Consider the following 23,775-nt stretch of genomic DNA (forward strand, 5'->3'; position numbering starts at 1 on the left):
AACATTATTTAAAATTTTAATTTTACCATTTGTCAAGAAAGTTTATAAAAACCATAGATATTATAAATTTTATTTCGGTTTTTTCAAGTTCTATGTACACTGTACAGACACAGAGTAATGACATAAACATCAAACGTGTTCTTCCAAATCACTGAAATCGTGAAATCACTCACCTGAGTAGATCTGATGAATTGAAATTTGTGTTCTAATAACACTACGTTGATTTTGATTTCTAAAATGTTGGATTTTTTTGCTATTTTTACCAAAGGAGGTATCGTTTTATGGTGCTTCCAAAGTACTACTCAAAATTTCACAGCTTCTGTTAACGCCTTAATTAAAAATGTTATTCTTCAGGTAATAACAGGATGGGCATATGTCTCTCAAGATTGAATTTATGTAATTTTTTTAGGAAAGAGGAATTAACACTTTCAACGATAACAGGCTGTCTCTTCAATATAAATTAGATAATGAATTTGACTTGGTTTTCATTGTTGCATATGATAAAATCCTCAAGCTCTCATATGTTGATAAATTTTTGAACGATATACATTTGGAATTTAGGGATAAATATAAAAATGAATTGGCCAGAGCGGATTATTTTCAGGACTATAGCTTTAGTGAAGGATTCAATTCAACACTGAAAAAGGCAGAAAAATGGTCTAAGCAACAAGAACAGTTACCAAAGCAAATGAAAACTTTTGAACAGTCGAGTAAATCGAAGAAAACAGTATCTTCCATGATTGAAAGGAAAGGAGAAGAAAAGAACACATCTCAGAAGAAAAAGGAAGTGAACTTTGCATCTGAAGGTAAATAAGTTGTATAGTTTATATAGTAGAAATTCAGATTTATATTGTATGTTTCAGAAGTTCAGACACTACCAGATTCGCCAAAACAGAAATTACAAAATGGTCAATTGGACGAGGAAACACTGGCAGCAAATAGATTGAAATTTGCCCAAAAAATGAATAAAAAAAAGCAAGATCCGAAGTGAGTTATTTCAAAACAAATTGATAATTTTCTTGCTATACTGATTTTTCCAGGAAAAGTCCCAAAAGCCCTGTAACTGAAAAAGAAAGGGCTGGTAAGAAACCAAGAATCTGGGAGCTCAGTGGTTCTAATAAGGATTTAGGCTCTTTAGAGAGAACTACAGATAAACCAGAAGATATGAAGAGTCATTTCACACCAGACACAGAGGTGATTTATTTTGAATGTAATTGGAAATGTATCCACATTCAAAAAATTGCTATTTTTTTTTAGATTGTTGGGCAAATGAAAGGAGTTATTAAAGATTTAGAAGTAGAGTCTTCAGATGAGGAATATATTGAAGAGGAAAAGGAAACAAACCAAACTTCAAGTAAAGGTGGCATGTTTTCAATTTTCAAAGGCTTAGTGGGTTCTAAGAGTTTGACAGCTAGCGATATGAAACCTGCATTGGAAAAAATGAAGGACCACTTGATAGCTAAAAATGTGGCATCTGATATAGCTAGCAAATTATGTGATTCTGTTGCGAATAAACTTGAGGGAAAGGTCCTTGGTACTTTTGAGAGTATTGCTTCGACTGTTAAAAACACATTGAATGATTCCCTTGTTCAAATCTTAAGTCCTAAAAGGAGGGTGGATATTTTGAGGGATTGTCTAGAGGCACAGAGGCAAAGGAGACCATTTGTGATGACTTTTTGTGGGGTGAGTAAATGAAACTATTAATTGATATTGATTTTTTTTTTAACTTCTTACGGGTTTTCTCTTCCAACATCTGAAACACAGGACACAAAAATAGTGAAGTAATTTGTCAGAAAAAATTTTTGAAACTACCCCACCTTACAAATAATATTGAAACAATAGGATATTTCGTGTTGAGGGTCAAACAAACCATCTGTAACATTTATGATCACAAAACTCAAAATTGTATGAGAATCGTGAAAATCATTTGTTGCTGTTGGTTTCATTAAGTCAGGCAAGGCATTTCGTAGAACTAGAGTGTAAAAGTTTGCCCGCCCTATGGTAACCAATGGTAACCAAAAATTTTAATATTTCATGCCCTATATGAATGAATTTAATGTTTTTTTCAGAGAGAAAACTCATAAGATGTTGAAAAAAAACATACCTCCCAAGTATCCTTGATCAATATTTTGAAATGATTAAGCATTATTTTCTAAACAGGATTTCAATTTAAATATATGAAAAATATTTGAAATAGGTTAATGGTGTTGGAAAGTCAACAAATCTTGCAAAGATTTGCTTCTGGCTAATCGAGAACAATTTGAGGGTGCTGATAGCTGCATGTGATACATTCAGAGCAGGAGCTGTAGAACAGCTGAGAACCCATATGAAACATCTGAATGCTTTACATCCACCTGAACGCCATAACGGTCGTACAATGGTTCAACTCTATGAAAAAGGTTATGGAAAAGATGCAGCAGGAATAGCAATGGAAGCTATCAAGTTTGCTAGGGATTCTAGTTTTGATGTTGTCTTGGTCGATACTGCAGGAAGAATGCAGGTAAAAAACTAGATCATCTCTCTTTGATGTACATATATGTTTACTCTAGTAATCTATTTCATTTTAATTATTTATTGTGAAACCAGGTTGTGAACAAGGTAATTTCGAAATGTTCGTGGATTTTCATGGATTCTATAGGCAAGATTTTCATTATTTTTCAGCCTCAAAATGGACCTAATGATTTTATATGGCCGAGTTCAGAAACTTTTGCTTGCCAACTTTGTGAAATATTTGAAAAAACTTATACAATGCAAATTAATTTTTTCATTTCTTTTTGTGACTTTCGGTTGCCTTAATCATTCAAGAATTCTTGGAATGCCCTCTCTCAAATCTATAGATAGAGAAAGTGTTTTCGTTCTCTTCCATTAAAGATAATTTTTTTTCTAGGATAATGAGCCTTTGATGAGATCCTTAACAAAGCTAATTAAAGTTAACGAACCCGATCTGGTTTTGTTTGTTGGTGAGGCTTTAGTGGGAAATGAAGCTGTGGATCAATTGGTTAAATTCAATCAAGCATTAGCAGATTACTCTTCAAATTCCAACCCACACATAATAGATGGGATTGTTTTAACCAAGTTTGACACTATTGATGACAAAGTGAGTATTCATTCATTTTATGTGAATTTTTTTGCTATTGAGTTTCATAAATACCAAGGCCAGAAACACTGGCTAACATTTTTAAATCTAAAATAAAATTTACATGGCCCTTTATTTTCAACAGGTTGGCGCAGCAATTTCTATGACATATATCACAGGTCAACCAATCGTTTTTGTGGGAACAGGACAAACTTACACAGATTTGAAAGCTTTAAATGTCAAAGCTGTTGTTCACTCTTTAATGAAATGAATTTTTAGCTTACAATATCAATTTTGTTTTCTGAAGATATTTTCAGAACAATTTTTTTATATGTTGTGTGAACCACTAGCTCAGCAGCATCATACCATGCTTTCCATATTTCAATTTTGAAAATTTGTGAAATAAATCATTTTGTGGTCGGTGAGTTACTACTGAAAAGTGTTCAATTTGCATTCCTTTAGCAACTTTATGCTTCAATAATTTTGGTTTACCCCACCTAATTTCTCAAATTTTCTGTATTTTTTCTCAAGATTGATTATTTTTTTATACAAGTATTTGTTATGGATTTTGTTAATTTATATATTCGTTTCAGTATGGGAAAATGAATAAAATGTTTTTACATTAATAATAAATTTTAATCTGTGTTAATAATCCAATTTAGGCAACCTATAGATTTCAAACAACACACGTATAGTATTAAAAAGTAAATTATCACCTGGGGAGGCTAATAGACTTGAGTAAAAACTAATGGAACATTGATTGCTTGACGTTACCTTAACACACCATTAGTGTAAAATGAAAAATTGTCAGCCATCAACTTAGCTTGCCCACTGACTGCCGATAAAAAGACAGAAAAAAACTTATTATCAACCAGCAGAAAGAATAATAAATAAACTGTATTCAATGCTAGCAAAGACCGCAAAAATATAAACAATTTCAATGTTCAACAATTTTAAATTTGAAAGAATATTAATAAATTATGAACAAAATTTACAGATCAAGTTATTGTTTTCTTAATAGTTGGGTGAAAACAAAAAAATCATTGAGATCTGCTTACTGAAATTTAACTTTACGTATATTGGAAATTGGACATTATCTCTGAATAGGTCAAAAATATAGATACATATTCAATGAAACAATACCAAGGTGTAATATAACTGTGTTCAAATTTCCATCAATGATTAATTTAGAAAAAAAAAATATCTTCGGAATGAACAGAGCAGAAAACTTATATTGAAAGATACAGATGTAATAAGTAAAACAATAGTGAGCAAAGAAAGCTGTCTTTGGACAAGTTCAAAAACACTTGCCACATAGAAAGATAAGAAAAATTACTTCAAACATCACTTGAACCCAAATAATTTCGTCATAGTAGCCATTCATAGGCAGTATTCAGTTTTCATATTCATAAATGATAATTATGGAAGTATTTAAGTGAATTTGATAATGATATTGGTTCTGAGAGGATACGATTTTATTGTCAACATTTTTCTGTACAACATGATATAATTTCTGTAAAATTGACCTCTCTATTGATTCCCTTGAATAAAACTTTCAACTATTTCAGTTTATTAAACTAAAATGAGCACGCCCAAAGAAGACTATTGTTTTCTTGTTATTAAAAGAACCCAAGCTTAATTTTCAAAACATACAAGAAACAATTAAAATATGCTTATGTGAAATTTCAAAAAGTATCAACTAATCTACTATGATCATTCGCATAATTTTTTTGTTTTGTATGTTATATTGAGATAATGACTTATTTGATGAGATGGTTTTCCACTGGTTCGAAATGTTAGGTTTTGAGTGATGAAAAGTACATTAACTTCCATGAATGAACAATCCATAATGGCTCTTGATGAGACACAATTCAAACCATCAGTGATTAAACTGGTTTGAATAACATCAATAATTAGGGCATTTGATAAAATAATAGAACAATTTAAAACCTTATGCTGTACGTTTAATAGCTTTTCTAATTAATGTCCAGTCCTCCATTATATCTTGGGGTTTCAACATATAAACAATATAAGGTCCAGAAACTGTAACTGCCTTCTTTCGCGATCTAGATCTAGGCCTTGAACACCACTCACCACCTTCACCCCAACTTAGCTCACAGTTATGTCTATCTTCTTCTAAGCTCCGGATTGTGTCCATTAATTCCGAAAAGAAGAAATCATATGCTAAGCCCTTTTCACTTTCAAAGTTCTGTTCAGCTGCTTGTTCTTCAGCTTCAAACTGATTTTTTACATTTTGAATTTTGTATTGTCGTAGAATTCCTGCCACTTCAATTCTTATACTCATATTTTTCTGTAATTCTTCCAATGGATTCAGATAATCTGGTGATCTTCCAGCCTTAACTTCAACAAGTTGGTGTTCAACTTGAGCTAGACGTTCTTGGTATAACTGCTCTCGTAGATGAGTGAATTGGCTTTCCAAATCCTGGACATGTTGGGATAGCCGTGATCTTTTACCTTCACATTCACTTTCGTCCATTTCGGAACTATCACTCGAATCACCAACATCTTCACTAGATTCTCTTCCTCCATCGTCTCTACTTGAATTCGAATGATTAGATTCTGGATCAGAGACCTCTCCATCACTAAGATCGTTGGCGTTGTTGGCCTTCATAATAATAAAGTGGAAATATAAGTTCACCAAAAATTTCAACTCTGGGGAGTACTTTTATTTATATCTTCCAGCTTAGGTGTTTTATGGTTATGTTCCAGTGTTTGGACATCAAACCTTTTCATGTTCTGATAAGTGTATTACCAAAGAGGTTAATCTTTGGTATTACAGACCAAAAGAAAGTTATTTCTGTTTATATCGCTTATCACTATTAAGTGCTTTTTTGGACGTAAAACATGAACAAACCATAATGTAAATGTAAATCATATGTGTTCTGTCAAAGTCAAAGATTAACTCTCTTGATTCTGTGGAACAAACAGACTTCTGACAAAGAGGTTCCTCTTTGCTTCTGATCTCTGTGCTTCTGATTCAGTGTAACTAATGAAAGAAGAACAAATTTCGATGGAAATTTAAATCTGATTCTATGGAAATTATGATTCTGTCTCTGATTCTGTGTGATTCTGTGGTTTTTACTTTGACAAAGCTGTCAGTCTCAGTTGAATCAGTTGAGATGTCATGATTACAAGTGTTAAGTCGCCATATTTGTTTAAGTGAAACTTGATTGTGAACTCTAAATCATAAACTCTACATTGAAGTGATCAGTAAACATTTTATTTCAATGTGTTGAGTCCATTACCATAATCTGTGATATTAGTATAAGGTGAGACATGGCTGCAATTATATCCGAATTATTCATTTAAATATGGTGTAATCTCATGCGTATTCATTTCAATTTTTTTTGCAGATAGCTATAATCTGTATATAAATCGCAAATCAAAATGGTGAGTGAGGATGTTAAGGCGTACGTATCAAGTCTCGCGGACCTCACGTTCAACAGCAAACCTCTCATCAATATGTTAACCATGCTTGCTGACGAAAACGTTGCTCATGCAGCTGAAATCGTAGATGTGGTGGAAGATCATCTCGCTAAGGTTACAATTGTTACTTTTTTTAATTTATTTTTGATGAATGCAAATGTCAGGTCATTCAATACACTCAATATTGTGTATTGAATGTTCTTACATTATTATACATACCAAGGCCATGCAGGAACTGAGATAAGTAAACGATTTATCCAACTCATATACATGGTGCAGAGAATATCCAGAGAGAAATAGTATAATAATGAAATACTAATTTTAAATAAGATGACGTCAGGTTGAAATTGTCAAAATTACAAATTTGTGAATTCTCCAAAAGCTTAATTGTTTTCAATAGAACTTGAACGAATTCATCATGGTTATAAGTAAAAGTTGCAGCTTTTTCCCAAGAACTTAGTGCACAAAATAAGTACTAAAGAATCAACCTAAAAATTTTGTAGTATTCACCTAGCTTCCTTTGGTATTGAAGGAAAAGGATTCTCAATGAAAAAAATATGCTTATTTCAAAGTACTACTCTTTGTTTATAATTTAGTGTATTGGTGGATAATGGTTTCTTCGTAAGTGTTCAGCATGTATTTTTATGCATTGCATGCACTTTCTTTTTTTTTTATCTTAGTTCTAAGTTTAGAGTTCACGAAATTTGTAGTAATAATTCTTGAGTTTTAGTTCTTAGGAAAAGTCGTATAAACTCTCTCATTATTTCACTAATGTTAAAGGGTTAGTTCTTAAGAAGGCTACATAAACACATCATTGGGAAGTGTCAAGGTGCTACTTCCTGAAGGGTTTGCTTAGCTAATTTCTTTTATGAAACTTTGGTGGCTTCTTCATTGACATATTACCTGGCTGATTAAGTTTCGTGTTATATGAATTTCTTCATATTATTTTCAATTGGAATCTTCTGAAGTTGTTCCCTGTATCCATCTGTTTGGCAATTTCATTTCATATTTTGAATCTTCATTTTTTTAATTAATAACTGTTGAAATAATACCACTTTCACCTACAATAACAATAATATCAAAATTCATATGCGGGAATATTGAACAACATAGAATTCAGGTAATTTCATACCATGCTGATATTGGTAATTGTGGAAGGTATGGAAGGCACAAAACTGTTGGTGTATATATATAGCCTTTCTAAAAATCGAAGGGTTCAATTTTTATGAATTAATGAGAGCGTTTTCCCCAAATTTTCTAAGCACTTGCATTCATTAAAGTTAAATTATCACTATTCATGCAAATATAAAATTTAACGAAATAAACAATGATTGCATATTATGGGGATTTCTGATATGTTGGTGATGAATTCTAAGCAAATTAAAAGTACAACTTTGAAATCTGAAATTTATTCAGACACATGTTTGTTAGTTTGACAATTTCTAATATAATCCATGGGGAATTCTCCATTTGTGTTATTACCCCAAATGCAAGTTTAAACTTAATTATTGTGAGATTCATTCATAAATTTTCAAGTTCTCTGCAGAAACTGTCTTAATTCATATTTCAAATATGGTATTTCAACTTTGTTTCTCACTCCTCTTATTCAGTTCTCTTCTGTGTGTGAACTGGTCCTAAGACAGAGTATTGACTTCTAAATGAGATGTAACTACTTTGAGTATTTACAGCTGCCAAAGAATTATGTTATGTCTTGTTCATTCAATAACAACTGGTGATTTTCTAGAAGCCATCTTCCTTTATCTACTCAACCTATCTAATCTGTAGTTGATATTGTCAAAAGGTAAAATAGAAAGAAAGCCCTTTATTTACAATCCTCATTTATTTTTTTTTTTAAGTAATGAATTTTTCAGAAAAAAGGTCAAAATTATTTGTTTGAAATGCGAAGTTTTGAAGATATATATATATATATATCATTTAAAATATATACTTCATGTTTGTCTGAAGGAGAATTCCCCATTAGTATGTATTACTCATTGGAAATGAGATATACATTTGATTGACGTTTATTCTCTTTCACCATGTAGTGAGAGGACAATATATATATGTATATACCATAAAATTGTTTTCATGGTTTCTGTACAGTTCTAACAATTGTTTCAGTTTATCAGGTTAGACAATAGCGAAGGTTGAGTAGTACCCTGCTTGAGTATGAAAGAGTTTTCATAGTTTGTGGCATATATACATATATGCTCCTTCACAATGAAAAAAGATTTTAAGTACTTCCTATTTTTTTTTTAATGACTGGAGATAATTATTTAGATTCTCTTTCAGTCATTTCTTAGTGCTCCGATACACCTCTCCAGGATCCATTTGTATGGTATATTAATATGTGTATGTTTGCTGAATAAAATTGAAAAAAAGAAATGTAGTTTTATTATAATGATATTATCAATCGGTGAAGTCATACAATTCATGGAGGATATTTTCTTAGGCCTCTTTGTAACTTACCTAATTGATAAGTTTAATTAACAAACTTATATTCTACATTTAGAAAAAAGTATGTAGATGCAATATTCTTATTTTCTTCCTGAGAAAGTTATCGTATGAAGCTCTTTGTGCTTATGGACTACACATGCTCTTGCAATCTTAACTGATATATGTTTCACCATTTTACATAGAAGTCAATCACTGTGACTAACTGATCTGAATAAAAGGCTCATGAGTTTAAGAGAAACAATTGAACCTTTTAGTCTTCTGGAATACAGCATATTAATTAAACTGTAGTGAGGTTCTATACTCGTAAAACAAATGGCCATGTTGCTTTGGAAGGTTTCCGTAGGTCTGACACTGGATGGTTTGTACTATATAAATTTTTAGCTCTGTTGTTTTTGTATTGGATACAATTATTAATCTGTAAGTATTTAACCTTGAAGTACAAATTATTTTTGCAGGTATATCAAGTAACTCTTCATTACTATTTTGTATTTCAGTTTAATGAAACTGTAGCCGAGCCTCACAGGATTTAAGTATTCATTTTTATTATAGCATACATTTGTGTTTGGTGTTAAGCTTCAAGTCATCAGATGTCTTGGGACAGTGTGCTACCTCATCTGTAAGATCTTGAAGAACCATTCGAAGGAAAGGAGTAGTAATAGTTGAATATGTTCCATCTTGTGGTTTTCTGTCCTTATCATTCAAATCTTCCATGATCCACTTTAACCATAGTATTTGTGTAGTATTGAACAATTGCAATATACTGAAACAGTTGAGAATGTTCTGATAGATTTTTATCTGCAATTGACTAACTTGTTTGTTTTATTTTTGTTCCCAATTTGAAATACTTGAACTATCAGCAGGCAGACTCAATATTAAAACTGATAAATAGTTGGAATTGAATTTTTGTTTTACCTCAAAACCTGAAGAAAAAATTGGCTTTATAATTGAAGTGGTTAATGAATCTTCAATTCTGAAGTAAACTCTTTCTAAACAGTGCTGAGTTTTATTCAATAAATTCATTTTGAAGCATAAGTTCCAACTATTTCACTGTACAGTTCATTATAAAAACATCACCCATTATTTGAAAGTACTTACACAGTTTCTGCCTGAACTTGGTCTGCCTTGTATAGCTAGTGAATTAGTGATTTAAGAGATTGGCGACACCCCAAAGTGTTTGCTACTACAGTGTGGTTTATTTGTGACTTTAGGTGAAAACTGATGTGAAATTACCCGTTCTCTATCTCATCGATTGCATCGTCAAGAATGTTGGAGGCCCTTACAACGAATTATTTAGTCGTAATATTGTTGCTACATTTTGCAACGTATTCAGAGTGGTGAGTATTTTTGAAATGTAAATTTTCATTTTAGACCTAAGCTTCAGAACAAATTGAAATTTTCTAATTTTGTTTTGATTGAATTCATGTTGGAATCAATAATTTAAAATTTTTTGAAGTGTAAATTCAAACTACATTCCAATCAGTTATTAATGTTACATAAAACTGTGTATCTTAAGGTCAATTAATTTTTCTTTGTCATTCAGGTGGATGAGAAGACGCGAGCTGAAATGTTCAAATTGCGACAAACATGGAATGAAGTTTTCTCTCCAAAAAAGCTGTATGCTATTGACGTGCAGATAAGAGTTTTAGATCCTGCTTGGCCAGTTACAGCTCCAGTACCAAAAAATTGTATTCACCTCAATCCTAAATTTTTGAAGAATACTTCGGTATGTTTCTATTCATGAAATCTTACTATTGCAATATCGAAATTCTGTTAGAAGTGATTTTTTAAGTAATGAATATTTTAGGGTGCAAATCCAAATCAAAGCTCATCCCCAGTGATACCCAATATTCCCGCAAATACAAATCCTACTACTCTGGATATGCAGCAGCAGTTAATTCAGAAACAGAAAGAACTTCTGGAATTACAGCAAAAGAAGTTGGAATTGGAATTATTACAAACGAAAGTTCGGCTGAGGGAGCAAATAAGTGCAAATACTGTTCCAGGAGCATCAACAATCCTACCTCAAGTAAGTACATTCACACATACATTCTTTATGGCATTCTGTTTGATGAAGAGAAATTGCAATTTCTTTCCTCATTGCAGAATGTTCTGTTGAAACCAGAAGTGGCGAAACAGCTTCTTTCTCCTAGTAATTTAAGGACAGTCGCAGACAATGTCCAAATTAGTATGCCTTCAAAAATACCAAACTTAGATACTTCAAAGTCATCGTTTAACAATGTGAGTACTTGAAGTCATTTTGCATAAGATTTTTTGACTACACAATTTTTATGAAAATTGTAGAATTGAAATTTTTTTGGCAAGCATCTATACACCTACACTACGCTGGAGATTCTCCTCCTTATTACTGCAAATTCTTTAAACTTGATAATTGTGAATTTCATTGATGAATTTTTCAAATTCGCTGCAGAAACTACCCAGCCTCATATTTCAATTATGGGGTTTCGATTTTTAAAAATCTTATATTCTCGTGCACAAAGTGGCAACGGTGCCTCTTGAATTGTATTCTCTTCTTGGTTGTGATCAGAATGCACATCGGACGATGATTCTGAACGCCACTCTAAAGGTGCCCACTACAGGTTACTCTGACGTGACGTGGGACCACGTCATAATGCGCATGATTCAAAAATCTAGCATACGATTTTGCGAGGGAGCTTTCAAATTGTTCTGACGCAAAAACCTATGCTAGATTTTTGAATCACGCGTATTATGACGTTGCCCACCTCACATCAGAGTAATCTGTAGGCAGTGTAAGCACCTTTAGATATGAACAGAGAGGATTGACCCCTCCTGAATGAGATTCAACGATTTTGGGCACTCACAAGTGTCAAATAATGCACAGTTGCAGGAACCTCCTTTAAGATTTAATGCCCCATTAAAATTCAAAACCAATATTTAAAGGGAATAGGAATAATGGAGATTTAAAATTTCATTGGGCTTTCTTGCAACTGGCACAAGTCTATTTTAGGAAATAGCAGCTGGTGATTATGATGTAGACATCTTCGTTTATCTAATCAACGTTACCAATCTGTTGTTCTTTATTATTTGTAGTCCATGTTGCCAAAAGGTGAAATAGAAACGAAGCCCAAAAAATTTTAAATCCCCGTATTTATTTTTAAGTTTTCGAATTAAGATTCTCAGGGAAAAATTTTCGGAGATATTTCATTTTTGTCCAAAGGATAATGGAAAAATTGTCTTTTACATAATGATAATATTTCTTGATATATGCAACACTGATGTTGAACAAATGGTAGAATTATTTTTCCAAGTTAGAAAATTTTATTTCTGAATAAACATCAAACATTTATTGCAGGTTTCAGGCACGAAAAACCAAAGAATGCAATTTCAAACGGCCAATAGTGGTCCTAAAATACAGCCTGCAAATAGTGCCCTGGTAGCTGCTGCTATTAACCGACCCATAAGAGATCCAAGACTACTGAGGCAACAGCAGAATCAACAGATGCAAGAGAAACAAACTCTTAATACTGCTAATACCAATGTTCAAATAGAAAATAAAAACAATTCAGAAACATCAAATAAAATTGTTAACAGTAAAACAAGTGTTCGAGACATTCAAAAAGATCCTCGACTAAAAAATATTGATAACGCCCCACCCCAAAAATTCACTGATGTGAATAAACCCAAATCCAAACTCTCACCCAAATCAAAATCTGACCGAAACCAAACTAGATCATCTCGCCTTAAAAATCAGTCGGATGATCCAAAACTATCTTCTAAAAGTACTTCTAATGCATCCCTTGATTCTCCTAAAAAGTCCAAATCAGATAAATCATCCCCTTCAAAGAGCCAATCTAGCCGCAGCAGTAGAAAGGAAGTGACGTCTCCGAAATCCAAATTATTCAGATCGGCGAGAGAAGCCAAGATCTCGAAAAGTGATACCGCTCTGCCTGTCTTCAAAGATGTGAAGAATAGTAAGAATAGGAACTACGTGAGAAGAAACCGATCCCCTCAGTTCAGTCCAGAGATATCATCGCAAGATATTGATCTTAGATTGAATGGCCCTCCCGAGAAGCAACTCAGACTTGCATCAGCATCGGAAACAAGTAAGATTCAACTTTTGATTTTAATAATTCTGTATTCGGTTATTGTAAATTTACCTGGCTGTTGGACTAATACTGTTGATGGCCATTTGGTCAACACCATGCGTTTATTATTATTATTATTAATTCTGTATCAAAAAATTGATGAATGAGGGAATGCCCCAAGGTGTGTTTTGTGTTGGTTACAGTTATAGCATCGTGAACTTGTTGAGTCCAGATTGGGAATAACATGTTATATGTATTACAAACATTCTTCTAAGAGACTTGTATACACGAAATAACTTTGCGACGTTCTCGTCATAAAAGAATGTTCGATATACATATAAATTTTCATCCCCAATCTGAACTTGAAAACGTACCTTTAATATCGAACCCCCCTGTACGAAATACGTAATGTGAGAATTTAAAAATTTCGCTACTTGACCCAATGAAAAGATAAGGGATTACTGTTGAAAGCACGTGAGCATAAGAGAGAAAATATTTCATTTCTAATTCAGGGGAGAACTAATATTGACCCTGGGGAATTTTTTCATCAAACCATTATATTTTTTGAAGGTATTCCACAAGTCCTCCCTGAAGATCCAGCTACATCGTCAGCCGCAATGATGGATGTCGATTTGAGGCAATTGCCACCAGCTATTGGAAAGAAGAGGGCTTCTTTAGATTCGTTGGAAGTAGTTCCCAATAAGAAAACTAGAACTGAAATATTTGATGAGTAAGTTGATGTAACCAAAAATTGTGATAGGTGTATATATATATTTCTGTTTTTTCTGTACAGATAAATGCTACTGTTTAAAATCAGCTTTTATGCTCCATTGAAACGTTCTAATGAATTGCGTTTCAGATTATTCGGCAATGAAGATACGGACTTGAGAAAGTTCACCGTCCCTACGCCAGACAGACCGCCCACGCCACCACCTCCAATTATTTCTTCATCTGATGTCGTTGTCGAACCGCAAAAGGAACCTCAACAGCCCAAATCAGATCTCCAAACCGTTAGAGCCAAATTGGCTGCGAATCTGAAGAAATCCAATTCTCCGTTGAAGCGAAGAACAGAAGATGAAGATCTGAGGATGAGTCAAGTTTCTTCTTCAACTGACATTTCCAATAAAATCATAATATCGAAAGCGGAGGGAGAAAAGATAAAGGAAGGTGGAATGAATTCAGTTCAGCAGAAACAACTCATGAACAAGATCATTGCTCAGATAGAGGCTCAAAAATTGAAAGAAGCTAAACAGAAGAATTTCGAAGAAAATGCTGGCAATATATCTCTCACACCTATCAGTGACGATGAACTGGATACAGACTTCAATGAGGAAAATAATAGATCCAGGAAGGAAAGTCCAGTGCCTGGTTCCGTTTCCTTTGGTGATAAAGATGAGAGAGTCCTTCTGCCACAACCTGTGGTATCTCAACCGGACGATGCCTTCAACAAACGTTTCGGGAGGGAAATTAGAAGAGGTGTCCCACTTTGGAGAGGGGCAAGAGGTAGGAGACACTGGGAAGCGCCACACCCAAGACCGCCCATGAGGCCCTGGATGCAGCAGCCTCCCATGAATAAATGGGGTCCTGGAATGTTCAGACCTCCCTTCCCTGAGATGGAACCAAGTGACAGACGTTCTCCAGACGGTCCTAACGATATCATCATCGAATCGGCTAGTCAGGAAGACATCAAAACAATCACAATTGATGGATTGCCAAGGGACATCCGGTATTACGATGAGGTGGCTATTATTTTCATGAACTGGGATGATCCCCGTGAAATATCATTCCAAGATGGTACGAGACGCGTTATTTTCAACGATACCGACATGTACATGATGAATTTCAACGAACCGTATCGGGAACTGAGGATAGGAGAAAGTTTACATCAAGTGAGGTTGGGTGGCCCCAGTCGGGAAATTTATATCGACTACAAGCCTTACGAGTGTTACTTTGGAGGTCCGGGCATAACTATAGATTTAAACGGAAAGGTAACATCCGTAAAACTTGACGGTCCCCCTCCTCAAGTCAAAATAGGAGAAAGCCGTACAGATTTAGTTGCCGGAAAAATCAAGCTTATAATTGACGCGAAGACAATAATTCCAATCTTTCTGGACTCCAGAGTGCAAACGTTCAATTACAACGGGGAACGGCACACAGTGCAATTCCTACCCGGACTCAAGAGCGTGTTGATCAACAATGAAAATTTCGACGTTCAGTTCGGTGGTTTGCCGAAGCCCATCATGCTGAAAGACAGGAGACATTATATAAGGTTCTCGGTATTGCCGAAAGCGCTGAAACTGGGACACATCAAGATTAAGGGATTGGAGAGTGCGGACGAGACGTCAAGCCCATCGTTAGAAGAAAACTTGGATGTTAACGAACCCGCTTTACCCATTCCGCAGAGGGCCATGAAAGCCTATGATCCTAATATTTCCCCAGACAATTCCAGTTCCAGTAATCTATTCCAGAACGTACTGCAACAACAGAATCTTCGTGAGTATTCTTTTTTACTTTCAAACCACTATTTATATTGTGATGTGATCATCGTTTTGAAAAAAGTATTTAAAAAGATGTTTCACATGTGTCCGTTGTCAAATTCAAAATTTTCGAAACATAACCTGATGAACAGACGCGATTGTTATCTTGATCAAGTATAATGTTCTCAATTTTTCGAATACTGATATGTCAAGGATGGATTACCTGACACTATTTTTGATAGCGACCCAGACTAAAGCCTGCATTGGAAAAGCTTGCTGAAAAACACGTTATTTGCCTTTCTCTGGGCATTCAGTGTGCAGAAAACACTGATTTTATACTTGTCTTTCTTTTTCAGAAAACCTCGACTTTTTGACAAATGTGATATCAACAACCGAAGAAGCGTCAAACACCTACCAGGTCGAATCGAACCCTCCTACTCAGCAACCCGAAAGTGCTTCGAACCCCACCAATCTCTTCAATCTGAGCAACATAAATGATCTCTTCCAAAAGCTCGTGGCATCTGGTATGGTCACGACCAGTGCTACCATTCCAGCTAGGGAAACGCCGCCCGTTCAGAATCACAGGGAGAAGACGAGGCATAACTTCAAACAATCTAAGAAACACCCACCCCTTAAACCCGTATCGTTCGATAAACCCGAGCAGTTGAAAGTACGTCAGGGGGCGCTCTACGAAAAACTTTATGTGGGTATGCAGTGCAGCAGTTGCGGGATGAGATTTCCCCCAGAGCAAAGTCTTTATTATAGCCAGCATCTTGACTGGCATTTCCGTCAGAATCGCAAGGGTAAGAAGAACGCGAGGGTTGCTTCTAGCAGAAAATGGTACTATTCTTTGAGCGATTGGACCAAGTATGAGGAAATTGAGGATCTGGATGAAAGAGGTGAGTCAACTTCGATTTCATTCAATCGGATCTTTTGAAATTAATGGACGAATCCAGAAACGCTTGCCAACCTTGTAGATACTCGAAAAACTCTTACAATGGAAAGGTTTTACCTTTTAATTGTATGCTTTTTGGTTGTCTGCATCATTTGACAATTTTTGCAATTGTGTCGCAGATGGACGATTTTTATTGTGTTTTCAAAGTAAGCTTATTGTCATTATTCGGGATTTTTTGTTTAATAATTTCTTCAAGTACATATACAAACAGCGTTTCTGAACTCGTTGTTAATAGTAACGGCTCTGAATTAGTTGTTAAAATTTTCAAATTTTTTTCTATTTTTGCAGAGAAAAACTTCTTCGATCAACAACAGCAAGCCGAGAACACGGCGGAAGAAGCCGCAGAAGAAACCGAGTTGCCGAGTGTCACGGCAGACCCAGAATTACAAGACATTTGCGACGTTTGCGGGGATAAATTCGAAATATTCTTCCACGAAGATAAGGAAGAATGGCATATGAAGAACGCGGTCAGAGATGAAGATAAAATTTATCATCCCATCTGCTACGAGGAACATCAGGTGAGATTCGTTTTCATTCTGAACGTTTTCCGAAATCGAACAGAAAAGTATCTCGTCGTCGGTATACAGTGGGTCAATTTGAAAAGGTACCACGTATCTCAGCCCCCATTCAAAAACAAAAATAATGCAAAAAGAGGCGTAGTGTGTAAGGGGACGTTTTATATGATTTGACAGGGGGGTTGAGTGATATCTTGTGTTTTGAAGGTAATTCTATTGCCTTATCAAAAATGCCATACACTTGACCTTTTCTGGAGAAAAAAAGAGTAAAATATTTTTTTATTTTTTGGAAATACTAACAAAAAAGTTCAAGTGTACGGCATTTTTGAAAAGGAAATCCAATTACCTTTGAAACAAGGTGTTAGTAGACCTCACTGTACCTCTTTCTGCATTTTTTTCGATTTTGCATGGAAGCCAATATATACTAACTGACAAAGAAACTGCAACACCCAGGAACTGTTTGAATTTAAAATTTTTTTTGGTAAAACATATATAGTATAGCAAGGAGTAAATGATTAAAATTTGGAAAAAAAATCGTGAAGGTTTTTTAGAATAAACATTTTTTGTTACTTATATTGTAGTCGTTTTTTGAAAATTTTTTAAATTTTACAACAAACCAGCTGTTCGAGGAGATCCAATGTCGATGTTTATTTGTTGTTGAAATGCCTAGAGCACGTGTACGCGGAATTTATCGCCAGCTAAGAGAATTTCAAAGAGGCCGGGTTGTCATTTCGAGAAATCGCTAACCGTACGAAAGTACGAACAGAAATCCAACTACTGTTATGAGATGTTGTCAAGCGTGGTTTGATAATGCCCAAAATCGAAGAAGATTAGGCACCGGACGTCGAAGGGGCACAAATGCAGTTCAAAATCGGCGTCTAAGACTTATGGCCATTAGAGACCGATTTGCGACAACTCGATCTTTGGTTGATAAGTGGTTAGGAGAACAAGGGCATCCTGTAACTGTTCGAATGGTTTACCGCCGTATAAGGTCTTTTGGACTGCAGCATTATCGACCCCATCTTGTGTTACCTCTTACGGTTGCGGAAAGACGGCAACGATTACAGTGGTGCAGAGAACGACAACATTGGAATGTGGAATGGCATCAGGTCGTCTTTTCTGATGAATCTCGATACTCCTTGGGTCACATGATGGCTGAAGAAGGGTAAGACGACGTCGAGGAGAAAGACGTGAACCTCATTTTGATGTTGAGCGTCATGTACACCGGACAGTAGGCGTTATGGTTATGGTAGGCAGTATGGCTATTGCACATGGAAGTAGGTCACCTTTAGTCTTTATTCGAGGTAACATGACAGCGCTGCGTTACCTTCAAGAAATTGTGGAGTCATATGTTCTCCCTTACCTTAACCGGCTTGAAAATCCAATATTTCAGCAAGATAATGCTCGACCTCATGTTGTCAGAGTTAGTTCAAACTTTTTTGAAGCGGCCCATGTGAATCTTTTGCCAGATCCCCCGATCTTTCGCCCATAAAGCATGTTTGGGACATCATGGGTAGAAGGCTTGGAAATTTACCCCAGCCCCCACGGACTTCGGCGACTCTGAGACATGAAATACAGGTAGCTTGGGATAGTATCCCTCAAGAAGAAATAGACCATCTTCTTACATCAATGCCAAGACGTGTTGGGGAGTGTATAGATAACCGCGGTGGACGAATACATTATTAACGAATTTAATAAAAAAATTTGTAAACCCTTCATTTTTTTCTCCAAATTTCTATCATTTACTGATAGTATACTATGTTTTACCAAAAACAATTTAAAATTTAAACAGCTCCTTCTAGATGTTGCAGTTTCTTCGTCAGTTAGTATATTAAAGGTGCATCTCCTACCCTGCTAATTTTTATCATAAAGGATGATATGTATAACACTTAAAATTTTCAGCAATCCCTCCTGAAAGCGGCGCTCGTGCAAGACGAAATCGAGGACAAACAGGACACGAACGAAGTAGAACAAATACCGGGCATAGAGATCGTCTTGGATGACGATGAAGAAACGGAAAAGACGGAAGAAGTTGTCGACGAGGTGATATTGGATGAGAGCGACGAATCCAAATTGACAAACAGTGACGAGAAGAAGGAGGAACCCATGGAATACGAGGATGAAGATGACGATGTGATCATCAAAGAAGAAACCATAGAACAGATCATTTTGGACGACGACGACGATAAACAAGACGACGAAGAATTTTCTCAGCCCAGCCCACCGGAACCTTCGCCTTCACCCAAAGAACCGGCCGAAGTTATCGACGATGGCTTTGTGGATGTGAATGAAGGTTTATTGATGCTGCAGAATGGCGGGCCTGTAAAGGTGAAGTCTGAGCCAATTGATGATGGTAAGTTTGAATTTGTTATACCATCTTTTTACAGATCTCTCAAATTTAGTTGTGAATACTTCGTGTCGGTGAGATAAAGCTGATTGAAAATTCGTAGTAGATCTAATTGAGAATTCCAGGGACCTCTTTTTATTAACCAAAGAGGGGATTCTTTTTATTTACACATCGTTTTTAGTTATTTTTTTTGTGAATGAAGTGCAACCGAAAAAAAAATTATCCTTCATCAGTTAAGAACAAGAGAGACATGATGAATAAAAAGGTCATGAAGCAAGCTTGACTAGAAGAATCATAATACAATCTTATCAATTTGTTTTCATACTGAAATGCAAATGAATTTATTTCGTTTTCATAATAGTGTTCTTGATTAAAGTAAAGATTCATTTTGGGCAAAATGAAAGCTCTTGTTCTCCTAGGAGAAATGCTCATAGTATGAATGTTAATCTTTGTCTTGGAAAGTACTGGACATAGAATTGATAAGATATATTAGGGGAGCCTATGATGCTAAATGGGGATTTATTCGAAGGACGTGAATAATTAGTGGATTGTGAAGAAATAAAGGTTAAAAAATAGTCTAATGGACATAGTTGGTGGCATGTGAGCAGAGAGAATTGTAGTAATAATAAATTATATTTATATATTGGTATTTCTTACTGAGATTAATTTCAATTGAATATGCAACATTCATTTTATTGTCCTGGATGTATCATCATAGAGGTGAGTTATTTCTGGCCAGGAAAATTTAACTGATTGAAATTATTTCCCAAAATCCAATATACGATATTTTTGCAATGTTTTATTTTTTCATCTATTCCAGTAGTAAGCCTTAACACTAATCACAAAGTTTTTAAATCAGAAAAAATAAGGGCCTAGCATCTCCCTACGCGAACTTGTGAAACTTATACTTCTAGGAGATCGAACGAATATACAGGGTGTATTTAAAGGAGAGGCTTTTTTTTCAACAGAAGGTAGAACTGGACAAAATAAAGCATTCCACCAAAAATCACCTATACAAAACATTCAAATCGACAAAATTGAAGAAAAAATTTAAAATGATTACTGAAATATATCCTAATGCGGCCCTAGACAGTTTGTTAGCTGAATTATCGCAAAGCAATGGAAAAAACTTATCGATTCGACTATATGGTTACACGATTTTATTAAATAACTCATTTCGATACCAACTTACAGGAGAGACTAAGGACACAAGTGTGAAAAAAAAATATTACTTCACCAATAAAATTCGCCTGAATCATTCACGAATGTTTTCACAATGGGCAACACAATCTTTTTGTTCGAACATTCCAACAAACGTCGTAAAAATGGGATGAAATGGGGAAACATCATAGCACTTTTTCAACATTACTAACATAAGCAGTTTCAAGAAACTGCCTCGATTTTCTACATTTTTTTCACCCTAAATCGTACGATACAACAATTATGATTCTCTCAAAAGTGACTTGATGCATCTAATCCGATGAACTTGGTACTGCCATATGTTTATGTTTTTTTCGTTTTTGCGATGCCGGAGTCACCTTCCACAGTCCCGTACTTCAAATTCAATGCAATTTTGTCGAATTTGTAGGGGTTGTATCCCAGCCATCTTGGATATTTTATGTAGACAATTTTTGGTTGAACGAGTTCTACCTTCTGTCAAAAAAAAGCCTCACCTTTGAAAACACCCTGTATAGGGGCTGTGCTCGTACACGTGAGCTAGAAGGTACAGAAAGGATGCGTATTTCGGTTCAAAGCCGATAAAAATAGTAGCAACGTCTAGCTCAATTGACAGAACTGCATTGGTATCGCGATTGTCGATCGAGATCAATCTACAACTTGTTGTGGGCAATCTAATAACAACCAACACTTGTCCAGTTGTGCCAACAAAATGTTCATATAGTGAAAATCAACCATCTGTGGTGCAATTTATTGCACGGCATCATCTAATTTTATAATAGCTACGCCAATGCGCTCTAGACCCCGAGTACTTCAGATTTTTCATTGCATCTCCTTTCTACATCATCTTGCGCCGCGTGTTTGAGTCTGACACGTGGTTCAAAGACCAACGGGCAACAGAACATTTAACTCAATAAGAATTTTAGTTCAATGCAACGGGATGGCTTATTCCTATCTCCGTATATTGAATAGACCTAGGGAACCACCATAATTAGAAGTATGTCAGAGCCACACAATTCAAAGCCCGACGAAAATTGAATGAATTGATCGCCCCTTTATTTAATGTCAGCTGCCTGTGTGGTGCAGGAATACTCCCTAACGACATCTGACATGGAACGAGGACCAACTCAATTCACTTTTCAAACTCTAAGAGGGAAGATGGCAGCATGTATCTATTTACCCTTCGGGATTTTGCGTTGTTGCTCTGACTAGGTCAAATGAGATCGAAACCATGATCAGCATCCACTCCTTTTCGACAAAATGGTATCTCTGTTAATAATTTGACTGATTTGGATTTAGATCGGGACATTCGTTGATTTGATCAGCGCAGTTGCTAGGTATCTGAATTAATTTCATGGGCCTGCGATCCAGTTGAGATTTCGATTTCCGATTTCGTTTACGGATCGGTCAGAAGTTGCAATGGTTTAAGTAAATCCACGTGCGAATGTTTTGAACCGATCTGGAACTGTCCGAAACAGGAACGAAAACAGGCCTTAGAGCCCTGTCTCTTTGTTGAATTATCGTGGGAATCTGAATGTTGAGAAGGCGGTTCGAGTATGTCCTCGTTATTAAAAACTAAACCATCATTTTGATTACTCAACGTCAGATGTTGCTGGAGTATATTCCTTCACCATACTGGCTGCTGATATTGAACAATGGTCCAATCAATTCATTCCATTTCGTCGGGGTTTGGGTTGTGTTGCTCTGACGGGGTCGAACTACACTAAAACCATGGTCACCATCGAATCTTTCTCGATGAAATAGTATTTCTATTAATACTTTGAGCGATGCTGAATTTTTACGTGTTTGAAGCGAAGGATTGTCATCTGAATATCTAGCCATTTACTAATATGCATTAATTTCTGCAGGCTACATGATGGATGTCAATGCCTTTGAAACTTCATTGGAAGAAGATAAATCAAGGGAAGTTGAAGAACCCAAAGAACCCGAACTGGACCAGATCCAAACACAATCTGCATTTGTACCTTCCATGGATGGTAACCTGGAAATGGACTCTAGTGCGCCGACACCTGTAGTTAGTAATGTTTGTGGAAAGATAAAAATAAATATTCACAAACCATTACCTGTAATACCCCCTAAAACCAACAATAAAGATTTACCTTCAGAAAGTGATACTCTACCTGAAAGTGTAATTGATCCATCTCAACCTTTGCCACCTGGTGAAGAACCAATCTTGTTGAAACTCAAACCCGCGCTACAAGGTGTTGAGCTTAAAAAAATGCCGAAAGTTCAAAAAGGTTCAGAACTTTCAGGCATGTGTACAATAATGTGATTTTTTTTTAAATTATGTATAGTGGTTACTTGTAAATATTGTTTAATTAAGTTGTAAATATATAAATATTTAAATTTTGTGTAAATACGTCCATTGATTTTTCTCAAGAAGATTACTTTATAAATTTGAGCTATCAGTAAAATTGTTGTGCCGCTGAATAACATGAATTATTGTTGATTTTGAAGGAAATAAATATTTTTTCAAATAATTGTCTTATAATTAATTTTTTTAAGTAGTTTAAGAATGCGGTTTGATTTGATATTATATCATTATGTATTATTGACACAGTGTGAATATTTCACGGGATATAGCTTAATAAATTAGTGAAAAATAAATAATTTTGACTCATTTCTATCCTACTCATTTTTTGGTTTGACTTGTTTTTCCTAGTAGTTTGTGATAAGACACATATATCACAAGAACTATACCCTTCAACTTGATTTCTTACATCAAGAATGAAATTATCATTTGCAAGAAAGATTATTAACATGCAATCTGCTAAAAAATTTATAATATGCTTGCTTTGCAATCCTGTAGCTAGATGGGCACTATCTCCAGTGATGCAAAAACAGGCTAGTCTTTATATTCATTTTATCAATAGTCCTCATATTGTTCTGGCATGCCAGACTATTGCCCCATAAGCATTTTTGTGTTACATCCCCCAAGTTTTACCAGCCAAACTTCTGCAAGCCCTCAAGGCTCTTTATTGTTTTGCTCTAGCAACATTCTCAATACGCTTATTCCACAGAGGTTTAATAATTAGCTTTGCATGTTTTCATTTATAATCTAATTCTACTGCCAGAAAAATTATTTCTTTTTTGCAGAATTCTCATGAAAAGTTCCCTTCAACAAAAAACAGTTGAGAGTAAATCGATTTTAAATTCAATGCAGGACACCTTTGAAATCCAGCAAAGATTAGAAATTCATTTTCATGTTGACTTTATAGTTCGCTAAATAAGGGATAGGAA

The 23,775-nt window shown here is 35.1% G+C and overlaps 3 protein-coding genes across 5 annotated transcripts; 2 read left to right on the forward strand and 1 right to left on the reverse strand.

The window, feature by feature from the left end:
- The first annotated feature begins 136 nt into the window (after positions 1 to 136).
- Positions 137 to 3,709, forward strand: LOC123309073 (signal recognition particle receptor subunit alpha homolog). 2 transcript variants are annotated; one of them, XM_044891943.1, is made up of 8 exons: positions 137 to 354; positions 410 to 806; positions 867 to 987; positions 1,041 to 1,194; positions 1,258 to 1,683; positions 2,198 to 2,500; positions 2,888 to 3,097; positions 3,222 to 3,709. In XM_044891943.1, the coding sequence occupies exons 1-8, from the start codon at positions 238 to 240 to the stop codon at positions 3,345 to 3,347; spliced, it is 1,854 nt and encodes a 617-aa protein (XP_044747878.1). In that variant the 5' UTR covers positions 137 to 237; the 3' UTR covers positions 3,348 to 3,709. The 2 variants fall into 2 exon arrangements, with proteins under 2 accessions (XP_044747878.1, XP_044747877.1); XM_044891942.1 differs by having other exon boundaries at positions 138 to 354; positions 864 to 987.
- A 1,309-nt stretch (positions 3,710 to 5,018) lies between these two features.
- Positions 5,019 to 5,989, reverse strand: LOC123309075 (breast cancer metastasis-suppressor 1-like protein). Its single transcript, XM_044891945.1, has one exon. It carries the CDS (start codon positions 5,706 to 5,708, stop codon positions 5,028 to 5,030), a length of 681 nt encoding a protein of 226 aa, XP_044747880.1. The 5' UTR covers positions 5,709 to 5,989; the 3' UTR covers positions 5,019 to 5,027.
- A 208-nt stretch (positions 5,990 to 6,197) lies between these two features.
- Positions 6,198 to 23,015, forward strand: LOC123308987. Of its 2 annotated transcripts, XM_044891819.1 has the most exons (13): positions 6,198 to 6,366; positions 6,451 to 6,637; positions 10,189 to 10,314; positions 10,521 to 10,703; positions 10,785 to 11,006; positions 11,084 to 11,218; positions 12,312 to 13,062; positions 13,615 to 13,774; positions 13,904 to 15,537; positions 15,878 to 16,420; positions 16,765 to 16,994; positions 18,894 to 19,344; positions 22,383 to 23,015. In XM_044891819.1, exons 2-13 carry the CDS (start codon positions 6,485 to 6,487, stop codon positions 22,805 to 22,807), a joined length of 5,013 nt encoding a protein of 1,670 aa, XP_044747754.1. In that variant the 5' UTR covers positions 6,198 to 6,366; positions 6,451 to 6,484; the 3' UTR covers positions 22,808 to 23,015. The 2 variants fall into 2 exon arrangements, with proteins under 2 accessions (XP_044747754.1, XP_044747755.1); XM_044891820.1 differs by lacking the exon at positions 11,084 to 11,218.
- Positions 23,016 to 23,775: the final 760 nt, after the last annotated feature.

The sequence above is a fragment of the Coccinella septempunctata genome, chromosome 3 (genome assembly GCF_907165205.1).
Source record: "Coccinella septempunctata chromosome 3, icCocSept1.1, whole genome shotgun sequence".
In the NCBI taxonomy this organism is placed as follows: Eukaryota; Metazoa; Arthropoda; class Insecta; order Coleoptera; family Coccinellidae; genus Coccinella; species Coccinella septempunctata.